The following is a 25,593-nucleotide window of genomic DNA, read 5'->3' as shown; positions in this document are numbered from 1 at the left end:
TGCTGATTTGAAGTGAAAGATCCTGCAGAGCTGCAACTGCAGACTGTACAAGAGCAAAGAGAGTTAGAGAGAGAGCGCTAGATCACAACATTCAAAAGAAATACAGTTTAGCACTTTTTTTGCTTGCTGCACTACTGACACAGAAAAGTGTGATAAGCACAATTACACTCACTCTGACAAATTCTTTGCATGTATAACTTAGTAAAATAAAGTGTTTCTGATACTGAAGTAGACGAAATTATGGAATCAAAAGGCTGCATCTACTAGGTTATGAGGTGTTGTAGAAAACTTTAAATGGCTCTATGCTGGCTGTATGTAAGATAAAGCTTGCCTAATTTTGTGTAATTTACCACAGCATGACTACGATCAAAATTCAGAAATGTATGAAAAACACTCATTCATTATATTTATGACACAATATATGCCAAATACTAAAGAGAAAACAACATAGTCAATTTCAAAATAAGAATAAAAGTTTAATAAGAAAAAAAAAAGTTTTTCAGGATTACAGGAACATAAAAAGATGTTATTCAAAGAATAAAAATAGAGAAAAATGGAGAAAGATAATCTCAATAGCTTAACACATTCATAGAAATACACATAACCTCATGAACAAAAGCTTAACAAAGACAAAAAGAAAAGAAAAAGAAATTACCCACAGGTGTCTTCCTCATTGTCTAATACAGACCTTGTCAAAGTAGTTATACCTTAATGCAAATTATATGTTAATCAAACAGTCACTCTCCAAGCATCACAAAGAACAACAGTCCTTAAAGTCTCTGAAAGGAGTAATGGAAAGTTCATGGTAGTCTGGCCTGTATGCAACTTTATACTGCATAAAATGGGCATGCATTGGCCATACTGAGGAGAAGTCACCAGTACATCACTCAGAGAGCTTGCTGGCTTGCAGTTTTTCCATACTCTTTAAAAAACTGTTCACTTCTGCCCACTACAACAAAAAACCTTTAAATGTTTCAGTCTTTAGGGTCATATCTCTTTCACTACAGTCCTCAACATGAAGATTTTGTACCTACAGTATACAGAAAACATCTTCTAAATATTAAAAGGGTAGACAAAGTGGAACTTTTCTTGTAACAAGCATTAACTAGTTCCAATGTAGGAATGAAAGAAACAAAAGAGGGACTCAATGAAACAAGCCAGCTGTCAAATGTTTGTCAAAACATCATTGCATCAGAAACACTACAATAGCTTAGAAACACTAAATTAGAAAGTAAAAAAACTTTTATTATTGAATGTGGAGTTTTTATCTGTTTTCAACATATAAAACAAATGAAACCAAATGTTATTGTTTTTGAAATCTGAAGTACCTCATCTTCTCATTTAGAGTATGAGCTATAGGCTTGACTTGGTGTTCATCAAAGGAAATTCTATTTTATTTTATGGTCACGTTTAGAAACAGTGTTAAAAAACAATAGGTGGTTTTCCCTTTTAAAAAAGTTTGAAATCAGTGCTGGAAGGTTACACACATTACTGCCCATTTCCACCACTGCTCTTAACGCACTTGTGTATCGCCACAGTCTTTGAATGCCTGAAACTCTTCCCACAATCTGAGCAGTGATACGGCTTCTCTCCTGTGTGAATGCGCTGGTGTTGCTGCAAATGACTTTGACGAATGAAACTCCTTCCACAGTCTGAGCAGTGATATGGCTTCTGTCCTCTATGAATGTGCTGGTGTTCTTGAAGAGTATTCTGACGATTAAAACTCTTCCCACATTCTGAGCATTGATATGGCTTCTCTCCTGTGTGAATGCGCTGGTGTTCTTGGAGAGTACTCTGACGATTAAAACTCTTCCCACACTCTGAGCATTGATATGGCTTCTCTCCTGTGTGAATGCGTTGATGTTGGTGGAGATGACTTTGACGATTAAAAGTCTTCCCACACTCTGAGCAGTGATACGGCTTCTCTCCTGTGTGAATACGCTGGTGTATTTTGAGAGTGATCTGCTGAGTAAAACTCTTCCCACACTCTGAGCACTGATACGGCTTCTCTCCCGTATGAATGCGCTGATGTTGTTGAAAATTACTCTGACAATTAAAACTCTTCCCACACTCTGAGCAGTAAAACGGCTTCTCTCCTGTGTGAATGCGCTGGTGTGTTTTAAGATTACTCTGCTGAGTAAAACCCTTCCCACACTCTGAGCAGTAATACGGCTTCTCTCCTGTGTGAATGCGCTGGTGTTCTTGGAGATGACTCTGTACAGTAAACCTCTTCCCACAGTCTGAGCAGTGATATGGTTTAATACCTGTGTGAATGCGCTGGTGTTGCTGGAGAATACTCTGGTGACTAAAACTCTTTCCACACTCTGAGCAGTGACAAGGCTTCTCTCCTGTGTGAATGCGCTGGTGTATTTTAAGAGTACTCTGTCGAGTAAAACTCTTTCCACACTCCAAGCAGTAGTGAGTTCTCTCCTTGCTTCGTTTCTGTGTTTGTCTGTGGGATGTGTTCATGTGGAGGTTGCCAGATGACATTTGCTGAGTACTGGAACATCTTCTGGATGCCATTTTCTTACATTTAACCTGTTTCATCAGCTTAACATTTTTTTGTTGGAAAGTCCTGACATGTGTACGAATGCACACTTAAGCTGCCATTTCTGGAAGAAGAAAAAGAAAATATAAAGTCAATGTGCAATGCAACAAAATCAACTGGCAGTGTAAAGAAATAACATACCTTAATCTTATGTGGAAAGCCAATCACCTAATTACTCAGACTCTACAAATTGACATATAGACCACTGAAGTCTTGTCATCATGACAATATTAGAAACTCTCCATGGCAGAAATGACTGGGATTATTTGAAAACCACCACCATCATGTCCTGTGGTTACAAAATGATTACAAACTCGATACATTTTATATTATGTACATTTTTCCACTGAAAGTTGTTGGATTCTCTGCTTTTTTATTTGTTAAGGAGACAAAATATATATTTTTCTAAATGTTTTTTTTTTCCTTTTTTTATAAGGTCTTACAGCTAATTTTACTCATCAGGCCTTAATCCAAGTCAAATTCATAGCATCATAAACTATGTGATCCTTCTAACCTCTTAGGGTGCTTACACTTTACAGCCATGGAGTCATCTAAACAGCTGCCTGATGATCTAAACTAAAGATAATCAACTCTTACAAAGCAAAAGAAGAATATAAAATATATCCAAAAATTTCATGCTTATAAAATTACACTAATCAAAATGGCATTAAGAAATGAGAGATATGGACAACTATTGAAGTCAAGGCAAGATCTGGAAGACCAAGAAATATCTCTGAAAAAGTGCTTGTACTAGACTAGCCAGGTATGCAAAGCAAAACCCCCGCCTCACTGCCAAAGATCTGCAGAAAGATTTGGCTGGCACGAGAACAGTAATGCACTGGCCTACTGTGCAGTGCTGTTGCAGAAAGATCATCTACATGGAAAGATTATCAGAAGACACTTTGGAATCAAGTGCTGTGGTCTAATGAAACTGAAGAAAACTAAGAAAAACAAAACTCTTTGGCTGCAATTACCATTGACTGAGAGAGTGCCCGAATCTTTGCACACACACCACATCAATATATTGAATTTAGCAAATAAATGGTAATCTTGCATCTAAATTTGTAGAAATGTGACATATTTAACGACTGGCCCACACTACAGGAGAATCGGGATTTTGAGGTCAATTTGCTCTCCCAACAATCGCAAAGGTTCTCCTTATATCAGGTTAATCTTAAACGATGATCTTCCTACATTATCCTGGGATGTGGGGTGTCTATAATCCAATCTTTAGTCCTCTGATCTACTCCCAGTCCTGTGTGTCAGTGTGGGGACAAGTGGGTCAAAGGAAGTGAACTGTTTTAAATCTGCATTGTCAACCACGCCTTTTCTGTACTTCTGGCACCTTTTAACAGGGGGCGGGTTTTAGAAAAGGGTGTTCACCTGCACTCTCTATTGGTCAACGGACTTAGAGTGACAGGTCGTCTGAACACGTAACCACTCAGGATGAACCACCCCGAGCATGGCGGAATACACTGTACTGGATGCTTCTATCGGTGCAGCGTTTACTGGCATATCCAACATTCTTGGCAACGTTTATCATATTCCTTTTAAATAATTATTTTTACACGGGTTCATGGGTCCTGTGTCGACCTGGGAAAAACGATATAACCTAATATGGGAGTTGAAAAACAACTTAGTTGTTTATGAATGAACGAAACTGCAGTTCCTTTTGATTTCACAGCTGCGAGCGCTAACTACCTTATCAGTGTCCTCTAGGTCTAACTAGGCTAGTCATGCTGATAATGGGACTAAATTGCTTAAATATCTAAAGTTAGTTCACTGTATTAATGTAAGGACAGTGATTAGGAGCTTTAGCATTCTGTAAACTAGCGTGCTGAAACAGAAAGTCTGTTACAGTGACTGACACCGAGGCATTCTGTGGGTAGAAACAACAAAAGAGTGACAGACCAGCCTTCATAACCCCACAGAACTTATGGCAAACCATAAAAAGTTGACTTGATTCCTTCTGTAGTGATTAAACATTACTGTCTATCAACTACCTCACTGCAGCAGTAAGTTGTAGCTGGCAGTAATCAGAGATATTTTCCACTCTTCACTGTGTTTAGGTCAGTGCTGCATTATTTCCCTCGACCCTACAGCACCGTGGATTCACGATTTCCTGACCCAGCACACTGATTCAGCTCATAAAGGGCTTGATAATCATTTGATGAGCTGGATCAAATGTTTTAATGCATGGAATAGTTAAAACTGTGCAGAATTGTAGGTCTGTAGGTAAAACTGATTTAAACAGCCGCATAGCTTGCCTATTTACCTCTTTAGTGGACACTGCTACGCTACGTAGCGCTAGCATCTGCAAACAGCAAAGTTTACCAAATATACTTCAATTTCCAATTTTACACAGGGTGACCCTGTAACACAGGACCCTGAGCTCATGTGTTACATTAACAAATATGACAAACATTGCTCATAAGGTTGGACATGTCAGCACAATCCACTATGGCAATACTACTTTCAGTACGAAATGCTCTGCCATGTTCACGGCTCACTGAGTGGCTGTGGCTACGTGTTCAGAAAACCTGTCACTCCAAATCAGTTCACCAATAGAGAGTGCAGGTGAACGCCCTCTTCTAAGACCCACCCCCGGTTAAAAAGTGTGAAAAGTCAGAAGCAAAAGAAAGATTTCAGAAGTAAAAGGGCGAGTTCAGAAGCAACAAATTTATCAGCAAAATCAGCAAATAGAAACAAATTATAGCAACAACTGGCAAATTGAGTAATACATTTATATCAAAATGTGTGAAAATGAGTAGTAATCTTTTTGAAAATTTAAGTTTGATTTAACTTTCATTAGTTGTATTTGCAACATATTTTGGATATTTTGATACTTATTATTTTGCTTGTAGATTTTATCATTTTATTGAAAACCTTTGGCATAAAATCTCCATAGAAAGGCATCAAAGCTGGCATTAATATCAAAGCTACAATACTGTTATCTATCCAACATCACTTAATACACACACATCCCCACGGCTTTATGCACTTACCCATTAGCAAAGCTTTATCCAATTCTCTGCTGAAAATCAGTTCTTGAATCTGAGTATCTCAGTTTCTGAATCTGTGTCTGTGGAAAATATAAATCATAAATCACCTGTAAGTCCATAAGAATCCATTTTCCTTTTTGACACTTTTTAGTCTACCACAGATTGTACTAAGGTGAAATGACACAATGCGCTGTAAAACTGTATAACCAATTCCTCTTGGTCTCTGGAGTGTTTCTCATTTACCATCTTTTCTTGAAATCATTTCAGTGCATCGAATCAGATTAAATTGGGTGGAGAAGGGGGGGGGGTTATGCTATTGCCACATCTACACTCAACTGACTGGATTTTATTTCTGGAGAGCTTAAACATTCTAGAGGTTGTGATTGGGGGGTATTTTGTTAGAGGTCAGTGTGGCAGCTGTTAAAAAAAATCTATTGAAGAACTTTTTTCCACACTTATTTTTGCTGTATTATAAACATTATAGGGAGACACAGCTGTATCACATTGAATGAATTTTACCTTTTGTGTGTCTTTACATACATCCTTTACATCCTAATAAACAAACATGAAATCTAAAGACTGCAAAATGATTATGTTCAGTTTGAATCAAAACAGTCAGCAACACAGCAATACTACAGTCAGTAGATTATGTAATAAATGTAAAAGATCTGGCCTGGATAAGAATTTTATGACCATTAAAATTGCTATACATTGCTATATATTATATTCTCAAATCAAAAATCCTCTGCATTAGAAATATCAAAAGTTGGCCTGGTGCAGGGATATACAGCTTATTATTATTATTTTTTTTCCATTGTGCACGTGTGCCACCCAAAGCCCCACCTCCGTGTTGTTGCCATGTAATAGCCCTACTGACTACTTCAAATAAATGCATCTTTTTACCTCTAACAACAAGATCAATGCATTCAAACCAGATACTGTTCAGACCCCAAATATCTGCAGAAATAATTACTTAATTATGGATTTTACTACCTGCCATCACACTCTATTCTCATGCTGTCTGGAGACAGAATGAAAGATCAAGGACCACAGGTTTTCATGAAATGAATACAACCAGACACAAGGTTCCCAGCCACAGTCCTGGAGACCCCACACTATACACATTGTTATGCTTTCTTTTGTTCAGAGTGCCTAATTAAACTGATGAATTGATCATTTGTTGTGTTGGAGTAGTAAAAATACAAAAATATGCACAGCATTAGGTCTCCAGGACTGAGACTGTGAACATCTGATGTAGACCATCAAGCCCCTGAATGGCTATCAGACACTACACCCCTCTCTAAACAGACCTCAAACACCCACCATGGATATGTTTACTAGCTCATAATCTACCAGCCATTAACAAGAAACCCCCAACCAGACATTAACAGCTCCCAGCAAGCACATTATATTGTTCTAGAACAAACTGAGATTTTCTCATCATATCTGTATATACAATTATAAATATCTTGGATAATATCAGCATATCAGTCAACGTATCTAAATTGATTACAGATATATGTCCAGTATGACATAATCCTTTTTTTGCACATTGTTTTTATAAGTGAATGGTTAGTGAGATCTGCTTTATCCAAAGGACTTGTCTTTGTAACTAACTTGCAATCAGAAACAAACTGCTCTACGTTTGCCAGTCCTGCTGAAAGAAGCCCATTAGATCCATCAGAATTGAAACCTGATGGTTTTGCTTTTTAATGGAAATTGTCTTAATTAGAGACCACCAGTTTCCTGTAGGACACATTAGGTTCCATTAGGAAACCATCAAATGCATCTATAACCAAAGGTTAAAGGTCTCAAAACACCTGTTAAACCATTAGAATCCATTACACTGTGATATCAACCCATCAGTAAAACACAAAATACCATTACTGACTATTCGACACCACCAGGAACCAACAAAGACTTTCAACGTTTTCTATGAATTTTTTCATAGCTGGCACAACAGCTCACTGTTACTCAGCCAAGTGTGAACGAAGCTAATTTTGTGTTGATTAATCTATATTAAATCTTATTTTTAGAACTCAAATGATAGATAGATAGATACATACATACATAGATACTTTATTGATCCCGGAGGAAATGTAGCAAATGTGTCTCCAGCTGTTTGTCTCAGACTGAATGAAGAACAGTGAGTGTTAAAGTGTCGGACAGCTTCCTACCTTCAACAGTTCAGCTCTTGTTTCTGCTCCTCCATCAACACTGTATGAGCGCGGAGGCGTGGACTGCTGACCACAACACAACCTTCTGCTTCTCCGCTTTAGTGCAGTTGGAGAAAGTTATAGTTGCTGAATCAGCGCCACCACCTGGCCTGAAGCGGCTTCACGCTGGAAGCACGCGATCACGGAAACAGGCGGAACGATTTACTTTGCTAGTTTAAAGTATTTACTTTATATCATTTCAATGCAAGTTTGATGAACGCTAGAACAGCCAAGGAAATGAAAAGACGGAAACAATGTAGGCTGTCAGTTTTATTACAGTATTTATAACAGTATTGTTCCCACATTATTGACACCCATGGAAAAAACAGGGCTCCCCCACCTCTGAAATCCTCATTTAACCCCACTTAATTCAGTATTTTGAACTGGTAGACATTATCACCCGATTTGATGATGCATCAAACTGGATCATATTAAACACACATTTAGAAAAATATTTAAATATTTAATACTTAAATACTTATTTTTCAGAGGTCCAGCAATGTATTTGTGCACACCTGCCTTTTTTCAGCAGATGGATGCAGGTGAGTAGAACGCAAGCCAGCGAAAGAAGTTCCCGTATGCGCCACACAGACTAATGAGATCTGCTTGTATGTTTTCAGCAGCTCAGTATTTCCCACCTCCACTGCACAGTTTAGTGTTATTCCTGTGTTTGACTCATATCATTGCCTAATGTTCAAGTCGTTCTTGAGCTGGATCAGCTGTGTTAGAGCAGAAAAACACTAAACTGTGCAGTGCAGCTGGATACACCACTTTAGGCCAAAGCCTCCACTCAGTTAGTCGCTCCTCTTTTTGTTTGCTGCAAACATGAGTCTAGATGACCGGAAGTAGGTGCAGTCACAGCTGTGAGTTTTCTAAAAGCAGTGAGTGAACTAGCTTCTATTCCAGATGGAGAGTCATTTGACAATGAGTTATCTATGAGGAATCTGTGCTCTTGGTGAAAAAGGGATAATTTTATTAGTGTTGGACATGTTTAATTTCAGCAAAATTCATTTTCTCCATATAAAGAAGGTGTCAGTCTGTCTGACCTACTCTGTGCTGAAAGAATATTTCACTTAAAATAACCAGACTGCCTTACAATTTTAACTTAAATGTTTAATAACATAAGCCGCGCCCATCACGACTTACTTTATTCTGACTTTACTTTATTACTTTATTCTCCCACAACAGATGGTAAATGAAAAATGCTCAGAGACCAAGAGGTTTACTGGCAATACAATTTTACAGTGTAGTGTATCGTTTCATGTTGGTACAATCTGTGTTGGCTATAAAGTGTTAAGAACTAAATGAAAATGGGTTTATATGAACTTACAAGTGATTTATAATTTATTTTTTCTAAAGGCACAGATTTAGAGACTGAGGTTTTCAGACTTAGGGACTGATTGTCAGCAGCGAATTGGATAAAACTGGCAATGGGTAAGTGCATAAGTGTAAGTGTGAGTTAGTTTGTGTTGGATCGATACCAATATTTTGACTATATGAATGCCAGCTTTAATGCCTTTGTATTTATTCCAAAACGATACATCATGCAACAGATTAATCAAAATAAGAATCAAGTTTTGTCAGCCACATGCAGTAACTGACAATAGAAGTTACAGAAGTGTCACCGTTTGCTCATTCTGTGAGGAGAAATGTTACGGTTCTGAATATTTTGTTTATTTGCATCACATTCAATGTGTAATGGCTTTTAATCTGTATATGTTATGTCTTTCTGTGCTGAAACAGAATAAATACACAAGTAGAGATTTCAGTGTTTGAATTGGAATCAGCTCAAGCGTTTATTCAAGTACCCTGCACTTGCCTTATTCACAAGCATAAACACAGATATGCTTAAACAAGGACGCACTACCATTGATGCAAAGAACCGCTCTTATAAAGCTCCAGACCAATTTAAGAGAGGCCCAGAATCAAATGGAGAGCATCTATAGTTAGTGTAATTTGACTTTGTAGTTAATATAGCAATTTTGTTGTCTTTTTAATTGATGTGTAAAATTACATTGCCACCACATGTTCACATTAAAATAGTTTTGGTCAAATGTGGAGTGTACTTGATTTATATTTTTTATAGGCATTTCCAGTCAAGTAATAAGTACTGTAATTCTTTCAGTACTATAGTTTTGCTGGTTTGATCTCTTTTGTTGTTGGAGTAGAGCCACATTGTCCTTTTGTGTACCACAGGAATGTGGTTTTCAACTCCAGTCCTGGGGAGCCACTGTCCTGCACAGTTTCACTATTCACTGCCCCAATATTAAATCATCAATGAATCAACAGTGGCGCACTGTCGCCTCAGAGCAGGAAGGGCTTGGGTTTTATTTACAATGGTTTCCTAAAAAATGCATTAATAAGGTTAATACATTGTTTACATTTCTACAAATTAAAATGCAAGATTACCAATTATTTGCTACATTAAATATATAAAAAACACTAAAATAAATTGTGGTGTGTGTGCAAAGGTTTGGGCACTTGATTTCAAAATGTCTCTGTTTTATCTAAGAGTTGTTCGCAAACTTTACGCATTGACATTTGTGATGAGATCACAGTTAAGGTTACTTTATAAAAATCTGTCTATGTAGATGATGTTTGTGCAACAACATTGCACCATAAACCAGTGCATCACTGTTCTCGTGCCAGCCAAATCTTCCTGCAGGTCTTTGGCAGTGAGTTGGGGTTTTAACTTTGCATAACTGGCCAGTCTACAACCATTTTTTTTTTTCCAGAAAAATTTCAATGTTTTTCAAATGTTGCCTTGACTTCAGTAGTCGTCCTTTACTTTTGTTTCTAAATGGTATTTCAGATTTAAATTCAAAGTTTGAAGTGTATAACAAGAAGTATTCAGATACCTTTTATATTTTTCTTTTGCATTGTAAGAGTCAATTATCTATAGTTTTGGATAATCAGTCAGTTGTTTAGATGAGCCCATGGCTATGAACTGTAAGCACCCTAAAAGGTTTTAAGGATCACATAATTTATTATGCTTTGAAATTTTCTATACATGATTTAGATTAATGATCTGCGACCTTACAAAAAAATGCATGTACAACCTTGTCTTTCAAAAAGTTTTGCAAAAGACGCTGTGCAAAAAGTATATAAAAACAGAATGCAATGATATGCAAATCATTTAACCCTTATATTTAATCGAAAATAGTACAAAGGTAAAATATTACATGTTTAAACTGAGATTTTTATTATTTTTTAAATATGCCTATTTTCAAAAAAAGTTGGGACCGGGTCAACAAAAGACGAGTAAAGTTTGTAATGCTAAAAATCGTGGGGAAATATCTCTCAACTAGTTAGGTTAATTTGCAATAAGTCAGTAACATGATTGGGTATATAAAGAGCATTTCAGAAGTAAAGATGGGTAGGGGTTCACTACTCTTTGTGGGCAAATAGTGTATCAATTAAAGAGCAACGTATCTTACTGTAAAATAGCAATAAACTTGGGGATTTCATCATTTACAGTACATACCTTTAAAAGACTCAGAGAATATGAAGAAATTTCTGTATGCAAGGACAAAGGTGAAAACCAATATTGGCTGGCTATGATTTTCAGGTCTCAGGTGGCACTGCATTTAAAAACAGACACGATTCTGTAGTGGAAATGGGTTCAGGAACACTTCTGAAAACCATTGTCTGTGAACACAGTTTGTCCTTGCATTCACAAATGCAAGTTAAAAGAAACCATATACAAACAGGATCCAAAAACACCACTGAGCAGCTGAAATCCTATGTCAAGCAAGAATGGGGAAAAAAAATTCACTGTCAAAACTACAAAAATTGGTCTCATTAATTCTCAATCGCTTACAAAGTGTTGTTTAATGATGAGGTGATGCAGAACAGTAGTAACAGTCCACAACATTTTTAAAACATGTTGCTGGCAGTATAGTCAAAGTAGGAATATATTTTTCAAAAACTATAACATTTCTCGGTTGTAACATTAGATACGTTGCCTTTGTCTTTGTACTACTTTCAATTAAATATATGGTTTTATTGCATTTCGTTTGTATTTACATTTTGCATAGCTTTCCAATTTTTTTTTGGAAACAGAGTTGTAGACAAATTTATATTTCAGCACATTAGCAACATTGTCAAGCAGAGAATCCAGTAACAATCACTAGAAAAACATACATAGTATAACATAGGAAAAAGGTATCAAGCTTGAATCAGATTTTAAACCACAGGATCAGAATCCCAGTCATTTTTGCCATGGAGAAATCAAGCTTAGCCCCCGAGTTACCAATATCAGCATGATGACACAACTTTATATGTTTCTATATTTCTGCTTTACCCTAAAGAGTCATCTCAAAATACACCAGTGAATTCACACAGGAGAGAATCCGTATCACTGCTCAGACTGTGGCAAGAGTTTTAATCATCAGACTCGTCTCCAAGAACACCAGCATATTCACACAGGAAAGAAGCTGTATCACTGCTCAGAGTGTGGAAAGAGATTTAATCAACACATTAATCTCAAAACACACCAGAGGCTTCACACAGGAGAGAAGCCATTTTGCTGCTCAGAGTGTGGGAAGAGTTTTAGTCAACAGATTCATCTGAAAACACACCAGCGCATTCACACAGGAGAGAAGCCATATCACTGCTCAGAGTGTGGGAAGAGTTTTACTCAGCAGAGTACTTTCCAACAACACCAGCGCATTCACCGATGAGAGAGGCTGTATTACTGCTCCGAGTGTGGGAATAGTGTTAATCATCAAAAAAATCTCAAAATACACCAGCCCATATTTAAAATTGTTTTTCTGGGTAACCCACCCATTGTTGTTTTACGCTGTTTCTAAAACTGGAGCATAAACTAAAATATAATTTCTTGGGCTAAATGTCAAGTCACATTTACAGCTCATAATCCCAGTGAGAAAGTCTGGTACTTCAGATTTCCCTCAATATTAGTTACATGTTTAATAATTTTTTAAAACTATGGGATAGTTTGACAAACATTTGACAGTGTGCTTGGCTCCTTGAGTCCCTGTTTTTTCCTTTGATTACTAAATGTTAACTAGTTAATGTTTGTTGCAATGAAAGTGCAACTTTGTCTTCCTTTTTAATCTTTACAGGAGGTTTTCTAGAGAGAGGTTTTTCTGTATGCCGTATGTTCTGAGTGTTATTGCTGAAGTTTGTACCAAGAGGAAATATGACCCTGAAGAGTGGAACAGTAAATATCTTGCTGTGGTGGGCAGAACAGAACAGCTTTAAAAAGGAGACACAGGTGTATGAACAAGCTATCTGAGTGATGTACTGGTGACATGATGCACTGGTGACCTCAGTATGGCCTAAGTATGCCTGTTTTATGCAGCATAAAGTCACATACAGACCAGACTAGAACTCATCCATGTTTTGTTTTTTTTTATTATTATTCTTTTCAGAGACTTTATGGACTGTTGATGTTCTTTGTGATGCTTGTAGAGTGAATGTTCTTTGAGAAAGATGCTGTGACATAAGATAAGGACTTCTTTATGCCCAACTCCAATCTATCCTACTAGACATGGCTGTGGCTGGTGGTACAGGAGCTGGAACTGGATCATTTGGGGACGTTCAAGCCTTGGATTCTTGCTGATGTCATTAGGATGTGCATGAAGAACACTATCTTTGTTGAATCTCACCAGTGACAGTGTTCAGTTTTGTTCCTGAACCAGTCCAAGTCTGCATTATAATAGTTTTGATTTATAGGAATTAATCAATATGTATATGCAGTTCTGCATGTGAACTGTCCAATTTACATATGATTTGCATTTGTATAACTACTTTGACAAAGTCTGTGTTAGACATTGTGGAAGACACCTGTGGGTGTTCTCAAATGCCATCTCGTACTCCTTTGATCTCTTTCTTTCTTTCTCCATTTTAGTCTTAACCGCCTAATTTCTTTCTTTAAGTTTTGTTTAGTTAGGCATTTGCATGATGTTATGTGTATTTTTGTGAATGTGTTAACCTATTGAGTTATTTCTGTTTTTATTTTTTAATAATATTTATATAATATTCAACTTTTTATGTTTATATAATCCTGTAAAAAACATTTTTTTCTCATTAAATTTTGTAATTTGTTCTTTTAATTCACTGTGTGGTCTTCTCTTCAGGTTTGGGTATACCCAACAGTAGACAAGCTTTACCTTGCAGTTTTCCTTGGCAAAAACTGTGTGGCAGCACAGCTGTATAAAGTATTCCATCATGCTATATACCCTAATAGATATAGATTCTTTATTGCTGTTTCATAATGCCATTTACTTTTCATAATCAGAATCAATTTATTTTGCACATACAAAACATTTGTCATAATGAGTACACATACTAAACAAACCAGACAAAGACTATAAGTAGCATTAAAAAAAGATTAAAAAATATAGTGAATAGAATTAATATTAAGATTGTAGATGCAAAAGAACTAATGTGATAGAAGCTAAACAGATGAATGTGAATATGTAACGTGAATATGTACCTATGTGCAGAGTCTGAGGAAGTGAAGTATTATTTACAGTAACATACAGAATTATATGAACATTTGTACATTTGTAAAAATAAGCATGGGTCCAGAGCAGGTTTTGGACTCCTGAAGAGCTGCATTGGTGAATATTGTGATCTCTCTCTCTGACTCTCTTGCTTTTGTACAGTGGGCAAATGCAGCTGTGCAGGGTGTTTCACCTCCAAAGCAGCATTTACCTCAGTTAATGGCCTTTATTTGAATAAGTTTAATGATAAAAACTAGAGTGTGTCAGCTGTTTAGTGGTGCATCAAATAAAACTAAAAATATCCAGACCAAAGACCAAAAAGAGCTTCCTGTAAGTATCACAATAGTGGGAGACTAGGGTGGCCCTGGGAAGGAAACTACACTTTTCCTAGGTCTTCCACACATCCCTAAGGCCTGACATGCTAATAGGGTCTGAGGAGAAATGATGGATGGGAAGAGGCCTCACAGAGGAAAGCCACAAAGTACCAGGACCTGGTCCAACAATGCAGGGACAAAGAGTGGCAGGCCTGACTGTTTCCAGTTGAGGTTGACTGCAGGGGATTCAAGTCACAGTTGGTGTAGAAGACACTTATAGCTCTGGGATTAGCAGGGAGAGAAAAACAGCTGCTCGCACATTGGGGAGGCAGCAGAAAGTGCCTCTTGTTGGCTGTGGAACAGGTGGGAGGAGTTGAGCTGAAATCCAGGAGAAGATGGCCAGTAACTGGCCAACATCACATTGTGGTTTAGGGTCAAAACGTCCTAAAAAAGTTGGATGTCACCTGATCACATCTTCTCCTAGCTAAAAGTTACAGCTACAAGAAAGTGACTAAAGATATTAGAGATTTCAGGCACAGAGATTTCAGCCCTCATTAGGTGGGCCATTGCTTGTTCTGCCTGGCAACATCAACCTGCAAAAAAATCATAAAAAGATGGCAAATGGCTGTAAAGATGATTCTTCTTAAAGCAAACCCTTATCACAGTAGCCTACGTTATCTGAAGTTTCTTTGCATAACTATAGAGGATGGAAACATGATTTAAATTGACTTTTTTCAACATTATAACATTACTGCATTCATAATGTAAGTTTCAATGATAGTTAAACCCATTAGCTCTGTAATGTTAGCTTATAATAATAAACATTATGGACAGTAAACATTATATTGACAGCCTACAAGCTATATTCATTAACTGATGCCCACATAGAATATTTCTACCATTATAATACTTAATAAAAGCAACAATTTATTCATCTTTGATTTTCTTTACTGTGATATATTCCTGTGGTAATCATAATTACATAATACACAATCAGAAATTTATTTTAAAAGTCAAAGCAAAGAAAGGCTATGTTCTGTGATAAACTAAAGAAAAAACAAAAGTCTCTGATGATGCAGTTCTATCTGTAAGGTGAAATTGAGGATTAAATATATTTTATGCAAACCCATTTTTAAGACTGTACGTAGGCTGGCAGAAGCAAGACACAGGTGAATCTTATCAGCTACTCAGCCCGCTGGTTTGGCATGACTGGCTCTCCGTCCTGCATGTGATGCTTGACCATGCCCCTTCCTCTACATACCCCCACCACCTGACTAAGACCAGGCAGCAATCCATCTGGCAGCCCATGCACCACCCCCCCCCCAAGCCCCCAACACTGGAGAGGGCCGTGGTTGGAACAGCAGGTAATGACTAGGCATGGCTAGACATTCCTTCTCAATAGTGCTGTACTTAGTCTCCCAAACAAATAGCTTCCGACTTTTGTACAGCATGGGGCAATCCTCCCCCTCCATCACCTGGGACAAAACAGCCCCCATCCTGCTGTCTGACATGTCAGTCTGCAGACAATCCTAACGGAAGTGTGACAAATTAGTATAACCCAAACGGTGTGGAGAAAGCTGTTTTTTCCCAGGATACTGGAGTCAATGGGATCTGCCAATAACCCTTGGTCAAATCCAGTGTTGAGTAAAAACAAGCAGCACCTAACTGATCGAGCAATTCATCATTCATTCATTGGCATTGAGTACACAGTTAATTTAGACATTGCGTTGACTTTTCTGTAGTCCACACAGAGCTGAACAGTCTCGTTGGGCTTGGGGACAAGCACTACGGTGCTGCTCCAATCACTGTGAGACTCCTCAATTACTCCCATGTAGCACATAGCCTTAATTTCAACTACCGTCACCAGAGAAACAGGGACCGCCTCCCTCCAGGGTTTTAGGAGATTGAGGTGGTATATCTGAAGTGTTCCACTTCTGTCTAACCATCTCACCTCATAGTTGACTTCTCCCACTCACTGCGTGATCTCCAAGGGTCCTTGCCACTTGATGAGCAATTTAGAGCTTGACATAGGGAATAAATTATGTACTTTGTCTCGTGGTGAAAACCTGCGAAGCTGAGTGTCCCTGTTGTAGTCAATGCTCTGACATTCTTGAGCCTGGAGCAAATTCTCCTGCCCCAGTGCTTGGAGTTCTGCCCTCAGGTCAAGAATGTACTGGATTTCAATTTTACTGTTTAAAGTTCCCTCCTCCCAATATTCTCTAATGATATCTAGGATACCCCTGGGTCTCCTCCTATACAATAATTCAAAATGGGAAACCCTGAGGAGGCTTCCAGGACCTTTAACACTTCAAACATATGTAGTGCCCTGATTAGTCAGGATCTTTTTCGGGATCCTGACTTGGGAGATCACTCTGAAGAGTGACTCTGCAACTGTATGTGCTGATATGTTGTTAAGAGGCATTGCCTCTGGATATCACGTTGCATAATCTACTAAGAACAATACAAAGCGATAACTATGTGGGCTTCTTTCTAATGGTCTGACAGGGTCCATGCCAATTCTTTTGAAAGGGACCTTGACTGAAGGAAGTGGGTGCAATGGCGCGTTTGGGATGGCTGGGGGGTTTACGGGCTGACATTTGCAGCACGACACACACCTGGCAAATGCCTGGCCAGTAGAAATGGACCATTACACAATTGACTGTTTTTTTCCTGCCCCAGATGCACTGCCATGGGATTATTATGAGCTGCATGAAATAACATTTCCCTAAGGCTTTTTGGTACCAACAGCTGGGTTAAAACTTCTGATGTTTGAGTGTTCCACGTCATATTTAATTATAGAAAAATGGGAATAAGACAAGGCATTCCCGACTCAAGTAAACCAACCAACAATAACTTGGTCAGAGACATGCTTCAGTGTATTGTCATGTGACTGCTCCAGAGGGAACTGCCTCTCGACCCCCCCCTTGCTCCGGATCAGTCCCAGATGAACCTGGAAGCTCGTCTGTCTCTAAAGCCACACATGTCCCCTCCCTTACAGTATTGCGGGACCCATCCTCTACCAAAACTCTCACTGGTCACCTAAACTGAGGCCAATTCATCCCCAAAATTAGAGGATGGGGAAGGCGAGGACTAACTGCCAGCTTACCCTTTTGCTTTTCGCCCCTAAACTCACTTGTAATTGGCAGGAGGGGGTAATTGTGCACATTCCCGTGGACACACTGTACCTTCACCTGACATGCTTTCTCCAATGCCTCGTCTTGAATCAAGTATTGGTAAATCATGTACTGACTACAGCCAGAATCCACCAAGGCTTGATATGTACCTCCTTGAATACTCACTAGTATGCAGTATGTTCCAGCTTGACTGGGGGAGGTGAGTGTCCTGACCTCCATGTGGTGACACTGGTCCTGGAAATGCCTGGGCTCCCCACAGTGTCAACACAACTGCACAGGCTGGGCTGAGAGAGAAGTGAGACCACAAGTAGCTGCGGGGGGACCGTAAGCGGAAAGGAGGGGTTGCAGGGAGGGCAAGTGCAGGGCAGAGTTTAGGGGCTAGAGCTCCTTTTTTCTAGGAGTAGGGAGATAAAGAGAGAGAGAAGAGAGAGAGGTCTGCTGGGTAGGGGGTTCTTGTGTATGTAGGGAGTATGCCGCCATGTGTGCAGTGACTCCAGTTGAGAAGACTACTATCTTCTCAGGTAGGTGTGCGATAAACTGCTTTAGCACCACCAGAACAAGCACTTCCTTGGAATCATGTTCTTCGGACAACAGCCACCTGCTGCAGGAATTGCAGAGCTATTGGGTCAACACGAAGGGCCACTCAAACTCCTGTAGCATCAGTGAGCGGAACCGCTGATGGTGTTGTTCAGGAGTCTGACCAACCCCCTGAAGGACAGCTTTTACCAGCTTGTCGTACTTCAGCTGCGCATGAGTGGGGAGCTGTTGGGCGGCAAGTTGGGCTTCACACAGGAGCAGGGGAAGCAGTCAGATTGCCCTGTTCTTCTTTGGCCACCCAAGTCTTCCACCGCTCTCTCAAAGAGCTCCACAAACGCTTCTGAGTCAAGCTGTGAAGTCACCTTTGAGATGGAGATGGTGGCTGGAACTGGAGCACTGGTTGCTGTCAACAAGCTCTGTATAAGCTTCCTGTTCTCCTCCTGGCCCTGGACTAAGGGCCTCGAAGCAGGCCTGGTTTTCCCTCTGTAAATTCAGGTCTGTAAAAAGGTCTGCTGCAGGAGGGAGAGTGCTTTAACAATCTCTCAAATCGGTGAGGACTCCATGGCGACGTTGTCCACATGTCCTGGACTTCAGCATCACTGTGAGGATCTTTTGGAGGCTGAACACAACACAAATCGCTTAGCTTTCCAGCCAGAATACAAAATTAAAGAGCAAATTCACAGGGACATTTCAGTCTTTTTTCTGTCTCCAGCCTCCACTGGATGTACATCTGAATGGCAGAATATGTTGCTACAACACGTGTATATGTTGTTCAGCATTAATGGTGCATTTACAGATATGCAAGTCACCTATGCCATGTGCAATAATGCACTCATCATGGATGCTGGCTTTTGAACTGTGCGTTGATAACAAGCTGGATGCTCCCCCTCCTCTTTAGCCCAAAGGGCATACTTACCCATAGGATACTTTTCCAGCTCTTGCCCAAGTCCATCTTAAATGAGTGAAAGTGGTGGGTTTGTATCCTGTTTATAGATGGTTTCTTTTTTGCATGATAGAGTTTTAACTTGCATTTTTGGATCCATCAATGAACTGTGTTGATAGACAATTGTTTTCTGAAGTGTTCCTCAACCCATGCAGTGATTTTCACTACAGAATCATGTCTGTTTTTAAGGCAGCGCTGCCTGAGGGCCTAAAGACCACAGCCAGCCAACACAGGTTTTCAGCCTTGTCCCTTTTATCTTTTAATGATATTATTACTGTAGATAGTAAAATGTCAATGTTTTTTGGTATTTTACATTGAGAAATGTTACTCTTGAATTGTTTAACTATTTGCCTGTGCAGTATTTCACAGGGTGGTGAACCCCTCCGCATCTCTTTTTATACCCAAACATGTTACTGACCTGTAGCTAATTAATCAAATTTGTTGTGAGATGGTTAACAAGGTGTTTTTTAGCGTTACTCAACTTTACCAGTCTTTTGTTTCAACACTTGATATGTTGTCTTTGTACTATTTTCAATTTAACATAGATTAAAATGATTTGCACATCATTGTTCTGTTTTTATTTACATCTTGCACAGCATCCTAACTTTTTTGGGAACAGGATTGTAAAAAGAAGTTAGCAGTCAGCTAACATCTGATTCCTCAGGCTGAAGTGTTGGAAAGTGGAGATTTCGGGAGGTTTTGGGAGGTGTGTTCAGCAGCATATAATAATGCCGTTTTCTTTAGTTCATTTGAAAATGATGGCCACTGGTAACGTTATCCTGCCTGTGTCTCTCATTAAACTTATCATCTCTGAACTTATCAGGGCTATAGTTTTTTTTGTGGCTGGGAGCTGTGCTGTTTTAATGGGCTTTTAGACCTAGACAGTGTGTAAACTGGTAAATGCAGTATGAAGCATGTGCTGTATCACAGAGTCTCTTAAGCTATGTTCAGACTACCAGCTCAAATCTGATTTTTAGCACAGATGTCTGGGCACACAACTCCAATCTGATCACTTGCAAACAACAGTGTGAACAGTCATCTCAAAAGATTTGGTTTGAGAAATTTATTCAATTTGCCTGCAGTCTGAACATAGCTTTAAAGGTATGTAGGTTGCAAGTGTGAAATGGCTTTTTTTGGGGTGATCCAACTTTCATAATCACAAAATAGTCAAAAAAACAGAAAGACAAACCAAGGGACAAAACTCAAGAACAAACTACAAGGAAAACCAGCTTGGAAATCAGGTTATAAACAAAGAAAAAATACAAACAAACAAAGTGGTAAATATGAAAGTCTTAATGAGTTCAGGATATGAGCTGCAGGTGTGTGTAGTGGAGGAGAGGAGGTGAGCCAGGGAGAGTCCAAGAGGAGTCTCCCCAGAAGTGGGTGACATCATGACACTGCCAAACATGCCTCCCAACACCTGCCAAAATCTTTGCTTACCAACACTCAATTTCAGCTGTAGGAGGTAACCATTAGCTGACTATTAACTGTGTATGACTATTTTCTTCTAACTTTTAACTAAAGACAACTTCTAACTAAAGGGACTTTGAGACTTTGGGTTTTTTTTTTTAGTTCATCTCTCTCTGCCTTTGTGTTTGTCTTTAACTATGTGAGAGGCTTTCTAAATAAGGCAAAAATAAATTTCTGATTATGTATGAAGTAATTATGATTACCAGAGGAATATATCACAGTAAAGAAAATACAAGCTGGATAAATTGATGTTGCTATTAAATTGCAGTTTGTGAATATAATATTTACTGTCTATAACATTAATTAATGTAAGCTAATGTTACAGATTTAATGGGCAGTAGGGCTGTCAATACAATTTCATTATTAATTACATAAACTACCCATTATTTTGACTGCTAATCAAGTAACCTGTTTTTTGAAGGTAAATAATAATATTTAATTTAACAGTAACAAACTCTGCCCAGCCTTTCAGGGCTTCTAAACTACTTCAAAGGAAGCAGATAAACTAAGTGTAACGCTGCACAAACACAAGAAGATGCTCGTGGATCTTAAAAATGAAAGTCTGTTTAACGAGAGAGGTGTCAGAATGGAACTCCGGGTAAAACACGATGTCAGAGCAAAACCAATATCAAAATCCAAAAACCAAACAAGAGTCCAAAACCGGAATAGACAAACCATACAGGCAAACAGAGCAGAAGGGCAAAATCCAAAAGGGCAAAACCCAAAAGGGCAAAATCCAAAAAACGGTCAAAAGGTTCAAAGCACAAGCAGAGAATTCAGAGAAATGGCAATACCTCGCAATGAGGCGAACAAACCAAGGGCTATTTAAAGTCTGAGACAAACACAAACACAGGTGAATCGAATTAGAACTTGGGTGACTGAGAATGAGGCAGTTGCGAGTGATTGGAGGAATAGATGACGTCATCGGGACTGGAATTATAAGAAATGGAGTCCTGGCGCGTGCTAGGCAAAGGAGGAGAACCCGGAAGCGTGACACTAAGACGTCTTATAAAATCATCAAACGATGAAACGCAAGTAGTTTAATATAAACTTTGTTTCTTTATACACTGCACAGAAAGATGAATGAATGTGCAATAGCAGAGCATACTGTAACCAGTCTCAGCATTCAGCATTTTTTCTAACGCATTTTCTGCTTCAGTTTTGTTTGTACGGATTATTTCCAATCATGTAGCCGAATCAAGTACGAAATATTTTCAGGTTGTGATTGCAGATATACAAAAAAGTAATTTGATTACTCAAGTAGTTTTCCAATACACAACTTATTTAATCCTAAATGAGTAAATTACTTTATTAATGCTTCTACTTGTACTCAAGTAAGTTATCACTACAGGAAGGAACCTGCCCTCTGAAGAAGTGGCTGAAGAGGAGGACCTAGACCCACAGATGCGCACTACAGAGCCACGGACAAGCCATCAATATCTAACCCACCATATCTAGTGAACAGTGACCCTGGTCATTCTCTGTTGTTCCCTCTATTTTCCACTTGTCTTCCTCCTCCCTCATTTCTACTCTCTACCTTCAGACACTACTTTGTACATTCAAGTACATTTCAGCATGGATGTTTTGATAAATTAATATGAAAAGTTTAATATTAATTAAACATCAATTAATAAATCAGTAACAGACTAGTATGAATTTACCCAGAGAAAGCCCTCTGCAAACATATATCACAATACTTCCACAACCTGTTTGTAATTTTGATTGTTTGTATTTGTCTTTCAGGGAATCTTCGTGTCATTGAGAAGAAAGAAGCATTTAAAGAAGCATCATGGAGAAATAGACACAGATCCTCTGACTCAGTTCTTTTTCTCTTCCATCTCTTTGTTTTCCATACTTTTAATTTTCCCAATTCCAACTTCTCCATCTTTTCTTCCTTAAGCTCAGTCTCTACTCATTCCGTATACACCAAGTGGACAAACCAATCGTAACACCGGGCTTTGAGGTGCACCTATTAGTCGTCCATACTGTAAACAACCAGTTAGGAGTTCTAAATACGTCTATTTCAGGCTCTACATTTACAACATAAATGTCTAATTATAGCCTGTCTTGTGCTGTATATGTTAGTCTTCATTGGTCTCTTTCATGAACGAGTCATTTCTAATAAGTGAGCAGGTCTTATCTGTGCTCCCCAAACAGGTGCATTAACTGTATCATATGTAGTTCTGTACTCAGATCTGCTTACATGCAGCATGCTTTACGATTACATACAGCTATTAGACCTGAATGCTCTGTTCACTCAGTGTTGGGTGCAGCCCTCCTGCCTTCCTTAACATACCTTCCTTCCTTTTTCTTAATCTATTGCAGTCTGAAGGGTCAGTGGACATGTTCGAGGACTGCTGAGTCCTGTCCACCCTCAATTTTCAACCTTTAGTTTCAGTGTTTTTTTGGAAATGATACTCCTGAAATGAGTAACTCCTGAAGTTGAATTAGTGTTACTTCAAAAATAATCTGAACAACTCGAAAAAGAGCAAAATAGCAATTTATTTAAAGATGTTGTTGCCTTACACTGCAGACCAGTCAAACAAAGTAATTTCACCACTAAACCAGTAAATATGATAGTTTTACTCTGTCAGCTGCTGGTATGTTTTTACAATCATTTTGAAAGCTTTCAATCTCACAGACAATAAATAGTAAGGTCTTGTAAATTGAACAGCTACCAAATGTAAATATCCACCATTTACTAACAGACATAAACAGATGTAAATATACTAACAGATGTGTGTGTGTGTATATATATATATATATATATATATACATACACACACACACACACACACACACACTAAGATGTTAATATTCATCATTTACTAAAGAATATAAACAGACAAATATACTAACAGATGAAACTTTCATGTACTAACAGATATAAACAAATATAAATACACTAAAAGATGTGTTAAAAAAATAAAAATAGAGAAAAATAATTTTGAAGTAAAGTAATCTTAACAGATTAACACAATCACAAAAACACAATCTCACCTGCAAAGGCTTAGAAAAGACATAAAAAAATAAATAAAGAAAGAAATTAGCAGGCTAAAATGAAGAGAGTGAGAAGGAGGGAGAGAGAGAGAGTTCAGGAACAAAACCGAACAGTGTTAATGGTGAGATTCAGTCAACAACAATAGTGTCCTTCATTCTTAAGTAAGCAAGAGTCACTCTTAGTCAGGCCCACTGCCCTGAATGTTCCCAAATAGTCATCTTTCACCCATTTCCACAGTGATGGAGATAGCTGGTTCCAACTCCTGTACCATCGGCTGCTGCCATGTCTGGTAGGACAGATTTGATGTCACAGTGCCCATCTCAAGGAACGCTCACTCTAGAAGCATCACAAAGAACATCAGCAGTCCTCAAAGTCTCACAGTGTCTTGCATTCCTTCATACTCCACTGTATCCTTTGCAAAGCTGTTCGGTTCTGCCCACCACAGCAAAAACTTCACTGTTGCAGCCCTCAGGGTTTAGCCTTTATGTTCTTCATTACAGTCATCAACAAGGACACTCTGAACATACAGCATATAGAAAATATCTCCTAACAATAAAAAGGGAAGACAAAGTGGCACTTTCATTGCAACAATCATAAACTAGTTAATGTGTAGGAATTAAAGGTGCAAAAGAGGGACTCAAGGAGCCAAGAACCCTATCAAATATTTGTCAAAACATCCATCATTCCATCCAATACACTGTACTAGCTTAGATATACTAAATTAGATAGTAGTCAACATAACAACAGGTTGTCTTCTCCTAAAAACATTGTGAAACTAGGGCTGGAAGATTTTTAGTCCTGGAATGTGTTAAGGTTACACTGATTACTGCCAATTTTCACCCCTGCTCTAAGAGCACTTGTGTGCCTTCACAGTCTTTGAATGCCTGAAACTCTTCCTGCACTTGGAGCAATGATACGGCTTCTCTCCTGTGTGAATGCGGTGGTGTTCTTGGAGAGTACTCCGTACAGTAAAACTCTTCCCACACTCTGAGCAGTGATATGGTTTCTCTCCTGTATGAATGCGCTGGTGTTTTTGGAGGTGAATCTGTTGATTAAAACTCTTCCCACATTCTGAGCAGTAATACGGCTTCTCTCCTGTGTGAATACGTTGGTGTTGATTGAGAGAATTCTGCTGAGTAAAACTCCTCCCACACTCTGAACAGTGATATGGCTTCTCTCCTGTGTGAATGCGCTGGTGTGTTTTGAGAGTACTCTGATGATTAAAACACCTCCCACACTCTGAGCAGTGATATGGTTTCTCTCTTGTGTGAATGCGCTGGTGTATTTTGAGAGTTTTCTGATGATTAAAACACCTCCCACACTCTGAGCAGTGATACGGTTTCTCTCCTGTGTGAATGCGCTGGTGTATTTTGAGATGACTCTGTCGAGAAAAACTTTTCCCACACTCTAAGCAGCAATACGGCTTCTCTCCTGTGTGAATACGCTGGTGTATTTTGAGATGACTCTGTCGAGTAAAACTCTTCCCACACTCTGAGCAGTGATATGGCTTCTCTCCTGTGTGAATGCGCTGGTGTGTCTTGAGATGACTCTTTTGAGTAAAACTCTTTCCACAATCCAAGCAGTAGTGATTTCTCTCCTTGCTGCACTTCCGTGTTTGTCTGTGAGATGTGTCCATGTGAAGGGTACCAGGTGACATTTGGTTAGTATTGGAATGTCTTCTGGATGCCATATTCTTATATTTCACCTGTTTCAGCAACTTAATATTTCTCTTGGTGGAATGTCCTGGTGTATTTACAGAAGCACATTTAAGATGGGTAGGAAAGTGCAGGAGAAGACTTGAAACAGGACATCATTTCTGGAAGAAGAAAACAAATCTAAACTCAATATGCAGTGTAACAGAAGTATTCTGATGCAAAACATAAATGCTCTACTTACTTAATCTTTAATACAATAATTCATTCAATCATTCTGTAATACTCTGTACGTAATGGTTATTA

At 38.7% G+C, this 25,593-nt stretch overlaps 1 protein-coding gene across 3 annotated transcripts in view; it reads right to left on the bottom strand.

The window, feature by feature from the left end:
- Positions 1 to 25,593, bottom strand: part of LOC118827525 (zinc finger protein 501-like) — a 139,650-nt gene that overhangs the window by 12,091 nt on the left and 101,966 nt on the right. For 2 of the 3 annotated variants that reach the window (XR_005008875.1, XR_005008874.1), the window contains exon 3: positions 25,159 to 25,451. Coding sequence is in view for 1 of the 3 variants with exons in the window: in XM_036598913.1 (XP_036454806.1) it covers positions 1,489 to 2,547 (1,059 nt within the window). In the remaining 2 variants the exon portion in view is untranslated. Of the gene's footprint in view, positions 2,613 to 5,553; positions 5,631 to 7,727; positions 25,452 to 25,593 lie in introns of those variants that run through there. The other variant, XM_036598913.1, reaches the window with a different exon arrangement.

This window comes from Colossoma macropomum, unplaced genomic scaffold (assembly GCF_904425465.1).
Source record: "Colossoma macropomum unplaced genomic scaffold, Colossoma_macropomum, whole genome shotgun sequence".
NCBI lineage: Eukaryota > Metazoa > Chordata > Actinopteri > Characiformes > Serrasalmidae > Colossoma > Colossoma macropomum.
The sequence above is the reverse complement of the archived record's forward strand: the minus strand, read 5'-3'. Positions and strand labels throughout refer to the sequence as shown.